The 14,250-nt window shown below is 39.5% G+C and overlaps 1 protein-coding gene across 4 annotated transcripts in view; it reads right to left on the bottom strand.

The window, feature by feature from the left end:
• The window catches only part of LOC116849590 (teneurin-m), a 967,489-nt gene that overhangs the window by 102,872 nt on the left and 850,367 nt on the right, over positions 1 to 14,250 (bottom strand). For 2 of the 4 annotated variants that reach the window (XM_032826903.1, XM_032826908.1), the window contains one exon: positions 10,696 to 10,761. The exons of the other annotated variants lie outside the window; for them this stretch is intronic. In XM_032826903.1, coding sequence (XP_032682794.1) covers positions 10,696 to 10,761 — 66 coding nt within the window. The remainder of the gene's footprint in view (positions 1 to 10,695; positions 10,762 to 14,250) is intronic. 4 annotated transcript variants of the gene reach the window in all.

Genomic DNA, 14,250 nt, shown 5'->3' with positions numbered 1-14,250 from the left:
GCCGCTGTCGTTGGAACACATAGGGAGCTCCCAGTTGTACGACTGTTGCGCAAACACAGATCCGTGACTTCGTCGACGGAGGAAAAAAATTCTGATCGTACAAATGAAGACGAATGAAGACAAATCGAACAAGTGAAAGCAATATATTATGAGAGGTGTGAACTCTTTTATTAAATAACAACGTTGATCAATTTCTTCGAGTAAATTCTCACGTACCGTATTCGTGTTTCTCGTCCTTTTTTCGCGAACGTCAATTATTTAGCAACCGAAATCGCTCTTCATGTCGAATCAATTGTTATTAGTTTATTAATAGTTATACGAAAATAATTTTAGATGCTTTTACTTTAAAAGCATTTCTCTACTATTTTGGTTTCTTCTCAACGTAAATAAGAGAAAAAGAAACGCAGAAATAAATCAGGTAAATAGAAATTACAATAAAATACTTGCAGGATCCGATAGTGTGAGTCAATATATAAGAAAGAACATTACAACTAATTGTCCAAAGTAAAAATGAAACATTTGTTATGTGCTAAAGACATATTATAATGTCTAAATAGATAAAATTAAATAAATAAATAAGAAAAAAATTATAATACTAAAATAAAAAACAATTAATATTAAACTAAAATGAATAAATAAATAACATCTAAAAAATAAAGCTTTTTATATATAATTATTAATAAAATGCGCGCATCTACATCCAATTCACGTTTCTAATAGGCTTTCTAACCCTACACGAATTAGAATTTTATAATAAAAATTACTTTAGGATTTTGTAATCGAGGAGAATAGATCGATATTCTGCAGTAATTCACTATCCTTGCATTTCATACGTTCTATTTATATTTTAGGAACTAAAATATACTGCTAAAACACTTGCTGAAATATAACATAAAATTATCTATCTGTTATGTTTCTAGTGAAATTTACTATGTTCCAGCAAAATAGGCCTAAATGCCAATCCATTCTTGGACTATTGAAAACATAATAAAATTAGAGAAAATTTATATGAAAAAGAGAGAAGCTATAATATAATTCTCTCTATATAGATAATTGATATTCGAGAGCTTCTTACATTGCGTTTTGGAAATTAAAATTACTCTGTTAGATCATCGAAAAATTGAATCGAAGCAGCTATTCCGAAAAAAAGAAGTACACAATGTTACTGTACGAACGGTCCATTGGAGTATCTCACTATTTTTTCACGATTGCGCTCGGTAAACGGATTTTCGATGAGGCGCGATTAATTTCGCGCGTTTGCCGTCGATGGACGATTAAATAGACTCCCGCGTTAGTGTTTCGGATGCGATATTCGCGAGTGCCATGATAGATGTTAACGTAGTCGTCCGATTTCAGCTACGCGAACGGATGTGGACGTTATCCGCTCACGCATGCACAGCGTGTGTGCACCAGCCGCGTTATCGGCGATGCACAAAAGGCGATGCACTGACTCATACACGCGCATACGGGTGATATTGAGATGTGCTAAGGGAAGATGAAGGATCAGACGGAACAACGTGCAGTAAGGGCGAGGGTTGTCAAACACCGAGATCATCAATGCTGAAACGGATACCGGCGGCTTCCCTCCCTCTTTGGCTAGATCATGCGGAAACGCAATCTTGAAAGCGCCTGCGATGATTGTGCAAAAAATGAGGCTGCGAAGATTAATCCTCTAATTAATCTACGCGATTAATTATCTTGTGTTATGTTAATTCATTATAATTATAAATACATAATTTCTGATAATTTGTATTTTAGGAAACAGATTGCGACTACGTTGTCTTATGATTTTTAGTTTTAGTGCTTTAAGAAAAAAGAAGGTTTTCAGTTTGTCTTGGTATATATGTATGTTTGTTTATATATTTTCCCATAACTCTCGAAAATTGTTAGAAATATTGAGATTAAATTTTTCATAGCTTGTTTACTATGTTATCTATATGGTTATGTTATATATATGATTCTTAGATTAGTGCCATTACCCGGATTTGTCCGGGTGACTTGAAAATTGAATAATTCTATTGCTCCCTTAAAAATACGAATATGAGATATAAAACGAAACTTTTTAACCAGCTTCAAAGATACATTTTTTTTCAATCAATCTCAATAATAAACGTTTAGTAAGTAATTAAAAAAGTAGAAAATAAAAAAGTTTTTAATAAAAATAAATCGCCTTCAGAAACTTTAAAAGTCCTAAAAAGCTTGACATAATTTTGAATAATATCGTTAGAATATTAGAATAACATTGTAGATACATAGAGGTATTAATAGAAAATTATTTCATACCTCTCAGGACTCTTGAGATTCTTGAAAGCGATTTATTCTCTATCAATAAACAATTCTTATTCAATAAACAAAATATAAACTGCTTTAAAAAATGTGAATATATACATATATTTTGGTAGGAAGGACTTACAATTCGTAAGTCGTATTTCTATACCTTGATTAAGGCGACGCGATGAATTTTCGCAAAATAGAATTTCTCGTTGAAACGGAAACGCGCCGTTCGACGACGCTCGATGGAGCAGACTGCGGCGGATAAACTACCCCAAGCCGTCGCGCGCGAATGGCCGTTTAGGGTGGTAAGAGAAATTCCTGACACGTAGCCGAGTATACCGGATGGCGTAAGAGTAACGCTGTAACGGAGTACGGAGGGTCCCGTGATGTAGGGGATTAGCAATTTCTCCGAGTGCGTCTGTGTAATGTCTCTAGGGTATCGTGTTGGCTTGCGATACCAATCGTTCCAGCCATCGATCACCTTTCTCCCGCACCGAAGCGAAAATCTCTCTTTCGATTTCTCGCCGGCTCAAGCCGGGACGTTCATATCTCCCGATATATAGTGACCCGGTGTGATTCGCGTCGGATTCCGTTCGATTGCAGCTTCCACCTCCGCCGTTAGTTAACTTTGGAGTCCGGTTTATCTGACTTCTTGTCTCTCGTTGATTTTATAATTTCAAACTGAGAGAGAAGGGGAGGGGGGGAGGGGGGGGAGAACAGAGTGAAACGATTTATCAGAGTCGAACGCTCGGAGTTCGTCGACATCGGTAAAATCGATTATACCCGGCAGGGAAATAGCGAAAGCGACAGCAGCCCTCAGTGGCACTGAGACAAAAAGTAACGGGGTTGGAAAGCAGAGAGACGGCCTATTTATGGAATTATTCTCGATACCGCGAGTATTGTTTGGTCAAACAACTTCCCGGCGTGGCGTCACTTAACGCGTGAGATCTCGCATACAACGTTTTCTGCTTCGCGTGTGTTCAAAGCACATCTGGAACTGTTTGTGTTAGGAAGTGTCGTGTTTCGGTGTTCCATCTGTGGGCGCTGGCTCGAGGATCATACCAGAAGTCCGTGGAACGTGTAACTCATGTGCAACTTGTGTACACATTGTGACACGCGGTCATCCCGTGCTTTCCGTAATATTGCTTTTGCCGCCTTTTAACATATCAGTTTCGTGAGCTCCGTGAGCGACACGTAATCCTGCCGGAAAACGGAACACGCGCGTGCAGTCGCGCATACATATATGTGTGCGTGTGTGCGCGCGCGTGTAAACTACGTCAGAAATTATACATACAAGCTGCCAGTTTTTCGACGAACCGACGACGAAGTTTCATTAAAATATCACCATGTTTATCCCAAGAGGATCGAAGCACGAGAAAGAGAGAGAGAGAGAGTTAACTCAATTAATCCTCGAAATGGAGTACCTCGGTAATATGCTCCTAACGAGACGGTCTGTATTTTAACTTCGCGTTTGAAAACTAGTCAGATAGTCGAATCGTTAGTAAGGAAAGGTCTCCACTTTTTCCTCGATTTTGAGCACACGGAGCGATTTATTGATAGAAGTCTTACTGGAAAGTGGGGCAACTCGTTCGGCGGGAATTTTACCAGAATTCTCAAGAGTTCGCGACACTACCTTCTTTTTGCTCTCCACCAAGTCGAGACGTGCCGAGTGTGTCGTCAGATCCCGTCTGAATTCAGCATGCGCTATCGATGCATCTGCTCCGAGATCTGTGCGAGCGATTGTTTCTCGTCACGTAACGGCTCTCTCAGTTTGGCTTCCCTTTTTTCTCTTTGCTCGGATGTCGTCGCGTGTTACCCCGATTCCACGAGGAGGCGACTGTGGCTGGACGTGTCGTCGGGATCGTTTAGAGCGGATGGATATGGGAAATCCCACGATTTCGTTTATCCGGCTGTAGCAAAAACCGACCAAAGCTACCGAACAACTTCACTCGCGGCGCGTGCATTGTATTGTCCTACAGGAGGCATCTTTTGTGTTTTCGAGCCGAAATATTTTTGGATGGAAGACACCTATGACTAAGCTCGTACATTCTTGAGTTCTTTTGGATCAGCAAAATCTCGCTGGGTGAGCTTTTCTTTTCTCTTTCTACTCTCGCGAACGAGGCCTCGAAGTGGCCGGCTGAAAAGGACGTCGGTCCGAAGTTAGGATAGGACCTAGGCCGGCTAAGGTTAGGTCGACTAGAACTAGACCGACGGGAATGTTTGGATTGCGGCTCGACGATCCTAATTTCTTCTTCTCTGTGAAAATTAACCCCTCTTAGACCTTTAATATTACCCTGTCAGCTCGGGAAATGGCCCGTGGAATTGTCGAGATCGGTATTTACCTGGGCCTGCAGAAAATTGAAAAAACAAACAACCCGGTCAAGCGCCTATTGGCCGGACTTATGCGTATTCGATTGAGTCGTTAGTGAGCAGTGGGCTTGGTGCCGACCGTCGTGATTTCAGGTGTTCCAAGTGCCTGCGACGAATGTCACGAGACCACCCTCATTGTCCCCTCGCTCGTGCTCGTCCATTCCAAAACCCGTAGCCGGTTTCTACCTGTTTCATCGATTTTAACCGTCGCATTTTTCTGACAAAATATACATTAAATGTAATTTGATATTTTTTGTTATAGGTTTGTTACTTGGTAATCTTTACGTTACATGCATAGTATGATTTTTAATTCATATGTGTATGTATATGTACAAATGAAAATGGATATTATTGATAGAAATATCGCTTTGAAGAAATAATTGTATTTACATTTCGCCAGACTTTTTGTCTTTAAAACTCTTGGTTTAGTAAATTTCCTTTCATTATATGAATTCATTATGATTCCGATATATGAATTTCGCGATGCATAATAATAATTTTTATACAGGTGGATGAAATATTTTGAAACTACTAAATTACTATTAAATTCGACTTTTTCATGCGTGTGCGTGCACTCAAAAAATATAATTTCATCCTTAGTAGAATATGAAAATTCTAGAAAGATTTTTACTTTTTACATACATACATTTTATTTTACTCTTTATAGATAAATCCTCAAAAGTTTTCTTTTAAAAGGAAAGTATTTTGTACTTAAATTTTTTTAAAGTTAGAGAAATTTTGCCTTTTATTTTGGATTAAACAAATGTCTGGTGAAATATGAATGATCCGCAGAAATTCCAGTTGAAGTTATCAGAATTCAAATTAATAAGATCAAATTAATAAGATTCTGGTTAACCAGAACTTGTAACTGTTCAAATTGACCAGAAATTTTGTTAACTTATAACATAATTCTGGTAATTTCAATCGAAATTTCTGTGGGTCATTATTTCACCAAATTTGAATAATCCAACCAACTTTTTTTTTGTGTATAACCTTTGCTTATTTCAAACGAAATTTGTACAAGTAGCAACAAATTTTGCGTGTCTCATGTCACGCGTAGAAGGGCACTCCATCTCGAGTGTAAACATATATTACATTTGATTCTAAAGTAAAAAAATATTAGAATAACATCTAGTAGATTTCCAATTAATAGCCTACTTTACTAGAAAAGGACCTTTTACCCTTTCAGAGTAAAGAGTTTCCACTTTGAATATGGGATTTTACAAGAAATAGCACCTTGCGACTGAAGTTCTTTCTAAGCGTGCATGAGACTATACGAAAACATAAAAGATCGTCGTCTTTATGGGAGGTTTTCTTAAGGTCACACGGACCAATTCGTTTGTGTAGCAGGGAAGGACGATCATTAAGCAGGCCATTGTAAACACCTATTGGGGTTCCAGTTCCTGAGAAGATCCGCACTCAGTGAACCGACAAAACTTTAGTATCGTGCGACATCGGAGCAGCAAAAGAAGACTCCGTTCTGCCGCCGGCTGGTGGAGCCTGCGGACGTCATTTGTCTCGGATGCCGGAAAATTGGTTCCATAAACACGGAGTGTGTCCGAGCGTTCTGCATCGGTTGTTTTTCACGGACGATCTTTTATGGCGCGGATACGAGCCGGCTGCATAAACATCGGGTTTTCTCCGCCCGGTAGGGCTGACAAAGTGCGAATAGCCGTGTGCCATTTAGAAACGTCTATCGAACTTAATCTATCTTTGACAGTATTCCCGCGCAAATTCGTTCAGGACCTACGCATCTGCTCATCCTGCATGGATCCTCAATGCTTTTGTTCCGAAAAAGTAATCTGCGATCTTAAGAACTTCCGTTCAATCTCACGATATAATAACGTTACAGAGATATGACTGAGCAATTTCATTCTCGCCTATTGGGAAACTACCATCCTATTCGCAATTCAATCGGAAAATCCTGGCTGCGTCGAGTTCCTTAGAAGTCCCGAGTTTTCCAGAGTTCAAAATCAATTCCCGTGACTCCTGCACGTAGACTGACGCGTGCGAGCATAGAAATGTGAATTTTCTCGAACACACATTTTCCAATTTCAATTTTACCTCATTTACGAGGACACCTTTTGCGCCGATATTCGACTCTGCGTTATTTATTTATAAAAGGAATTCAATTTCACGAGGTGTCGCAAAACATCTCACGAGTGATTATTAACTCTTCAGATTGATTTATCTGGCATATTGGGTCGACCTCATTCGACTTTTAATTTTGAATTAAGCAGAAGCTAGTGAAATGAGGGCTTTTGGTTTATACGCTAAGGAAGATTATAATTGGTCGGAATGTGAGATTTAAATACAGTAGTATTTTAATTACCTATCAAATGACAGAAAAGCAAAGTTGCTTTGAGGTTGTTTCTAATTCCTGTTTAGATGTTCTAGGTATAAGAAGTCCGAGCAATGTCGAGTAGTTTGAGTTAGTAATACATAAGAAAAATTAAGCTTATTTATCTCTGGTTATAATTTTTATACGTAATCAAGGTTTGCGTAACGTCAAATTTTAAGCGCGAAAAAAAAGATTCAAGTATGATTAATCTTTGTAATGATTTTAATAAAATCCGTGTTATAATAGAATAATATTGTCAAGACTTGCAACTATTAATGATTTTACTCGCCTCTTGACTGAAAAAGTTCAGATTTATTTTCTACCCTTATGTATAATCTACCCTTTGAAATGAGTAATATTTTCTTCTTAAAGTTCAAGTATCAACAAGATAATCTTGGAGCATTAATTTCTTAAATACATTTCCAATAAGAGAGTTACAAATTTTTAGGTTAATTCATAATTTCATCGCGTTTCTTTTTATATTCGCGATAAGGTAAAATGCTTAAGAGGATATTTGCGATCTTTCCTTTAACACACTTCTATTCTACAGACTTGCATATTTTTATAACTTTTTCTTTAATATTTAAATAAGTGCGAGTGGAAACGACCCCAGCGTACCACATTAAGATGTGTGCCATGTGAGGGTTAATTGCTTTATTATCGATCGACCGACTGTTGGACAGAGGACAAATAAATGAATAAATGGCTTGATTAATGCTGTTCGGCGAGGCGTTAGAAATTACATGAAGATTCCTGCTGGCAATGAGAAACGCGTTCTCGCGATTTGAACACGCGGCATTAATACAAACGCGCTTTGTCTAACAATAAGAGAGCTTCTAGTGCACAATGCGTGGGATGAGTCTCGTGAGAAAGGATAGCAGACGCGCATATGGAACCGGTTTCGCAATTATACCTAGAGCTTTCTAACCGCTAAGTGATTTTTAATTTGGCGGGCAGTTTCGTTTGAGCGAACGCGCGCGATGATTTTCCGCGGGGCCGAGCGACGTTTGCGAGATTGTTCCCGCCGGTATGCACTTTATCCGCGTCGTAATGATACGTTTTCCCAACGATACAGCCGATTATCCGCATTATCCGCGGGACTTCGTGATCGCGCGCGCGCACAGCCCACTCCGTCCTCTCGATGAAGCTGTTCTTGCGAATGTAAGTGCGCGCGTATCGAGAGATAAGTGATATGTATACGTCGATGGTCTGCGAGTCTCCGCGCATTTTACGCTTCTTTCGATATAATGCGCGATATCTACAGTCGCGAGCAGCAAGTTGAAAGCAGTCGCGTTCTCGCACGAGGCTGCAGGAAATGCTTACGCGTGAATGCATCGAAATAACCGCGAGATTTCGCGTTTTCCGCGAATAATCGTACCATTTCGCTCATTCCATTAATGCAATTTAAAAATTTAATGACGGAGTATCGAAGTCTATTTAAATATTCCCTCATTTTCACGATCCGCCGGTGTACAGTGGCCTGCAAAACGGATCAGACACAATGACGTTGGGAGCTCATCAAACTGTCAAAATTGAAAGCCGTTACTGATGGGCTTGCTCAGTAATTATATTATTAATTATTGTTATTGGTGTTATTATCATTTATTATTATGTATCCTTTATTATATTATTAATCCTGCACGTACAATGTCGGTTCTGTGAGACCTGAGCGAATAATCGATCGCCAACTTTCGCAAAGGATTCGGGAAAATTTCAAAACAGTGCAAATCTGCTTGCAAATTTTGATCTTATTGCACCGTTATCTTATAGATTAGGCTCTACCTCTGTGGAAAAAAAGGCGCCCAAAGATTGCTTTTCAACAAAGTTATGGTGCGAAGTTGTCCAGCTCTGACAGACTTAGATTGTACACACAGAAAACAACTACATTAGTGCAATTGAATTTTTTGTTGAAGACCAGATAAAACATTCGTTTGTAGAAACAGGAAAATTCCTGTAGAAGGTTTCTATTCATCAGTTAATTATTCTCAGTTATCTCAGCCGAGTTTTAATGCAGCTGAATGTTCAGACGAATGTATTCAGTTACATTAACAAAGATATAATTTCTCGTCAGCGCATTTTTCGTCTGGCCTCTGTTCAGTTACTAAAATTAAAAATTTTTTTCCGGAAAAGGCAACTCCGTTAGTGTAAGTGAATTTTCTGTTATCTGGAAATCAAATGAAAAACTCGCTTGTGCGAACGAAAAGATTTCTGTAGGAGGTTTCTATTCAGCCAAATGCTCTCAGTTACTTCAACTGAATTTTAATGCAGCTGAATGTTCAGACGGATGTTTTCAGTCACAGTAACAGAGATATTATTTTTCGTCCGCGAGTTTTTTGTCTGATTGCTATTTCAGTTACATAAATCTTTTTCCCAATGTATGTCCTAAATACATGACTGTAAACGAGGGATTATATTATTATTGTATAAATTCGTCGACAAATTTTGATAGCTTATTGAGCTCCCAACTTTATTGTGCCTAAACCATTTTGCAACTCACTGTACACTCGTGAAAAGAAACGAGCGTAATTGTTGGGGTGAGTTTGTGAACTCTTTGTTTTCCCTAATGGCAGAGTTTGTTTTTTCAATGCAGGAATTCTCCTATTGGACAAGACGAATGAGTTTACAAAAATGTTGTATGATACCTACTCTAAAATTTACGACAACCTTTCTGTCCACGAGTCTACGGTTAATCACAGAAGTTGTTAGCCGCTTACAGTTCGAACCAAATACGTGTGCGAGTGTTTGGGACAATTAATTTATAGGACCCTACAAATTGTATCCTATCTATCTTCGAATTTCATCGCCGTTTGTTTCGGTTGCTCAAAGCTCGTTAAGAAGGTAACAGGAAATTCGTGTTACGCTTGTTCACAGGCTCCTTAAAGAAGAAAAAAAAACAGAGAAAAAAAGGAGCATAACAGGACGGAAGGATGCGCCAAGAAAGGGGTCGTACCGTAACGATTCCTCGCCTGCCGATCGGCGGGTTAACCGTATGTCGTGGATACCAACGGCTGATCCTGTTTGCGGCGAAATCACCGCCCCCTTATAGAGTCAATTTGTAAACAGGCGCGACGAGAGCCGGCGATCCCGTCGCCGGTGCGGCCTCGTTCGTTGATGAAGGAATCGAGGACAGATGTAGACCCGGGACAGGTTGTAAGCCCGCGAGAGGATTCTCGTCCTTCGACGCTGTTGCGCGAGCGCCATGGTCTCATTCCGGTTTTTATTCCCGACGCCTTCCGTATGTCGCGACAGGTATAGGGTTAGAGAGACCCGGACATTCCCGCGTCTAGTGTTTACGGTGTTCGTATCGAGGACCCTCGTGCTCGCAGGCCAGATTTTCTACGGTTGCCTTTTAATCTGGAGGGCCGTCGGTGCATCTGGTTAAACACGAGATTGGTCGCGCGGCTGCTGCATTCCGCGGGCTTCCCGTTTCCTGTTTTGATCGCGGGAACGTTGTTTGAACTAGCGAAGAGGCAATTTGGACGACTAAATATCTCTTAATTATGCCTCGAAGCCTCTCTTTTTCGTAAGTTTTTAATACAATCGGCGTGATATAAATTGTGCCAACAAAGCCTGAGCTTTTCAAAGAATGTTAGTAAACAAGTGTTGCTTTTCGAATATTGGACGATACACTTCGTTAGATAAACGTAAATTCTTGAAAGTTGTTCACGCATTAAAGGAAATTGATTGTTAAGTAAATTGGGCAAACTTACGCAATAACGTTGCTTGTATTATTGCTACGGATTTGTTTCGGCTCTGGGAGTGTGTGATGTACATACCTGAAACAATGGAAAGAGACCGATTATAATAATTAAATGTAACTACAATTTTATGGTAAAAATTATTATAAAATTTTGTAATCTAGGAATAGATTGACATTCGTTGTTCATTTCATATGTATATTTTATATATATATTTTAGAGACTGTGTGAAATATGCTATTAAAAAATTTGCTAACTTCTTTGGCAAGGTAGACTTCACTGACAGTCTATTCTTGTGCTACTAGAAACATGGTAAAATTGAACGGAATTTATATGAAAAATAAATTATGAAACATTTCCTCCGCGTATAATGTTGAATAATTGTCAACCTCCGTCAAGCTCGGTTCTTCAATTCCACGAAAAGAATTTTGTAGTAAAAATTACCATAGAATCTTGTAATTGAGAAATAGATCGACATTCTGTAATTTATTATTCATATGTGTTACTTATTTATTTTAGGCACAATGAAATCAAAAGACTCTGAGATTAAAAATTAAAAAAAATGATGTAGAGTCAATAAGAACTAAACACAAGATATTAGTGTATGAAAAAATAAATATAAAAAAATAAATGATTTTTATTAGGTAAAAAATCAACTTTATATTTGATCTTTTAAAATTATATTTTAGGAAATTAAATGTGTTATTAAAACATTTGTTTTCAAAACATGGTTCCAGTAAAATTTATCATGTAACTTGCCAAGATAGATCTTACTGATAATCTATTCTTGTGCACTGCTAGAAACAGAATAAGATAAAATTTTGAAGAGAATGTATGAAAATGAAACTATAACATTCTTTCCGTGTAATTAGTGAATTCCTATTGCAGACAGGATTGATGACACGCCACATATGGCACTAACACGAGCACATAATTTTGCAACATAATTTCGGGATCTTCGCGAGAATCGCTTAAATATTGCAAGCTGTGCCCAATCGGGCACGGATAGTTTCGTTACTCCACGATATCACTGACAAGCGATATCGACAAAAGGGAATTATGCTCTCCAAATATAGATTATAATGCGGCGTTCTACACCCAATAATTTCGCCATTTCACCGTAATAAGCCGAAACAACGATTAATTAAATACGAGGAACTAATTCTCTATCAATGAACATATATGCGCGTACAATAATATCAAGTTCGCGTTACGACAGAGAAATGACACAGTTTAAAATAAATTATTGTCAAATACACATAGTTATATCGCGCGGTAATAATCATTAGCTATAACTAATACTTTTGACCGCGCGTAGTATTGTTGTGAAAGATTGTCATAGCAATTATAGCGCGTGTTAACGGCGATTTGACCGAGAACATTGACGCTGATTTATATTTTAATCGAGCGCTGTCCATCAAACGCCCGCGCCGACTTGCATCTCGCTTCTTTTAATTCACTTCGTAATTAAGCGCTCGCGCCACGCCGCGCCGCGTTTCCGCGCATTTAAAACTTTACGGCGACCGAAATGGCAAAGTTCGGAATGGCGCGCAGCACGCCACCCCTCTATCTTAGACATCATTAAATTTAAGGGTATTTAAGGGCCGATGCATGTTCAGGCGGGAAACTTTAAACTTTCTTTTGCCTACGCGGATGACTTACGCCACCCCTGCGGTGTCACCATCAATCTTTAGGGGGCGGGCGAATGGCGCGAGTGGCTATATAGGCGTCTCGTCTCTCACCCTCCGAATAGTTGCTCCAAGTACCCTTGGCTCGTAAGGTGACGTGTGTACGCACACACTTACGTGCGGGCCACCCGATATGCCTTAGATTAAAACACACCCCCGGTAATATCAACTCGACTCTCAGCCGTCAACGGTTATTGCGTTCTGCAGGAGACATTCCGTCGACTAAATAAAAAGATCCAAGCTGATGCACTAAGTGCAGAAGACGGCAGGATCTCAACAGCCGGACGGGATGGGGCAGAATCAGGTCGAGACCAGGAGAGACGAGGGCGCAGAAACGTCAACATCAATTGATTATTCGCTGTTTCCGCGTAGCGAAAATAGCAAGTCGCAGGCAGCGGGTATGCGATATCGATATTCGAGCCGGAATTTTAGCTCTACTATCGATCTGAATTTTCTAACATCTATATATTCGAAAGAAAAAATATACATGAAAGGAAAACACATGAAAACTGAAGTCTTGTTTAACGCTTCTAAATGGCAGAAAATGTATAAAATGCTACTTGTAGGTTCTAAAAAGAACTTCTTAGAAAAGTTAGTGGGTTGAAGAGAATCAAAAGAAGTTGGAGTATAGGCTCTTTAGAGTATCAAAGTAGCCGTTAAATTAAATTGAGATCAAAATGAGATCAAAAGTAGGATGAAAATCTTGACTTGGGTATGTTTAATACATATGGAAGCTAAACTCCTATTTAGTCACTCCAAATGGCAGAAAACATATAAAATACTATTTATAGGTTCTAAAGAGGACCTCTTGGCAAAGCTAGTGGATTAAAGAAAGTCGAAAGAAGTTGATATAGGCTTTAGAATATCAAAGTAGCTGTTAAATGGAATCATGAAGTCAAAAGAAGAATCAAGATTTCGACTTGGGTGTTTCATACATATGGAACACGTCTTATTTAGCGCCTCTAAATGGCAAAAAACGTACAAGATGCCACTTGTAGGTTTTACAGAGACCTCTCGACAAAGCTAGTGGGTTAAATAGAATAAAAAAAGATTGATATAGACTTCAGAACATCAAAGTAGGCGTTAAGTGAAATACTGAGATTATAAGTAGGATCAAGATTTCGGGTAAGTCTGCTATTTTCAGCTGAACTATTGACTATTCTAGTGCACTGGAACATTGTTCCTTTTCTTTTCAAGGATAAATATACTTGTTTCATTCTAAAGGCAAAGAGATGCATGCTAGCTCAACTAAAAAGGACAGGCCTAATGAGTTCATTTCGCAGCATTAATTGTTACCGAGTGCGTTTACTGTGTCGATTTGTCAGCGGATTTAATTTAAACGACGCGCGAGGCACAGCTCAATGTGAACGCGGTTACCTTAATCGACCATTCCGATCGAGCATAAATTTCGCATGGTCGGGACTATGAGTCACGTCGATATTAATGATCGGCCTGGTATTGCAAATACTCGTGTCCTGCCACTATCTCTCTCTTCTCTCTCTCTCGTCCTCTCTGTCGCTGTGCCAGGGTTCCGGAGTTACAACTCCATGTAATTATCTGCAGGTCGGGCGAATGCTAATGGGAGGAAAGGAGGGGACAGGGAGACGGGTTGCGCGCGGGTGAAGGCCAGAGTCGGATCATCCGTCGGCGAAATACCACCTCCTAGCCTGACCTGACCTTAGGAGCCAGTCAAGAACCTTCTTCTCCCGCCTCCATTGCGCGCTGTAACGCCGTCTCCTCGAGCTTGAGCTGGTTCTCTTAGCCTCCCACGCGCGAGCGATCCCAACTTTGGCGATTGCGAGTACAATGCACCTGCACGTGCAAAGAGAGAGAGAGAGAGAGAGAGAGAGGCAAAAAGGAGAGAGAGAGAGAGAGAGAG

This window comes from Odontomachus brunneus, unplaced genomic scaffold (assembly GCF_010583005.1).
Source record: "Odontomachus brunneus isolate Ranch 3 - 2012 unplaced genomic scaffold, Obru_v1 Obru_scaffold_119, whole genome shotgun sequence".
Classification (NCBI taxonomy): domain Eukaryota; kingdom Metazoa; phylum Arthropoda; class Insecta; order Hymenoptera; family Formicidae; genus Odontomachus; species Odontomachus brunneus.
This window is presented reverse-complemented; position numbering and strand designations above follow the sequence as displayed.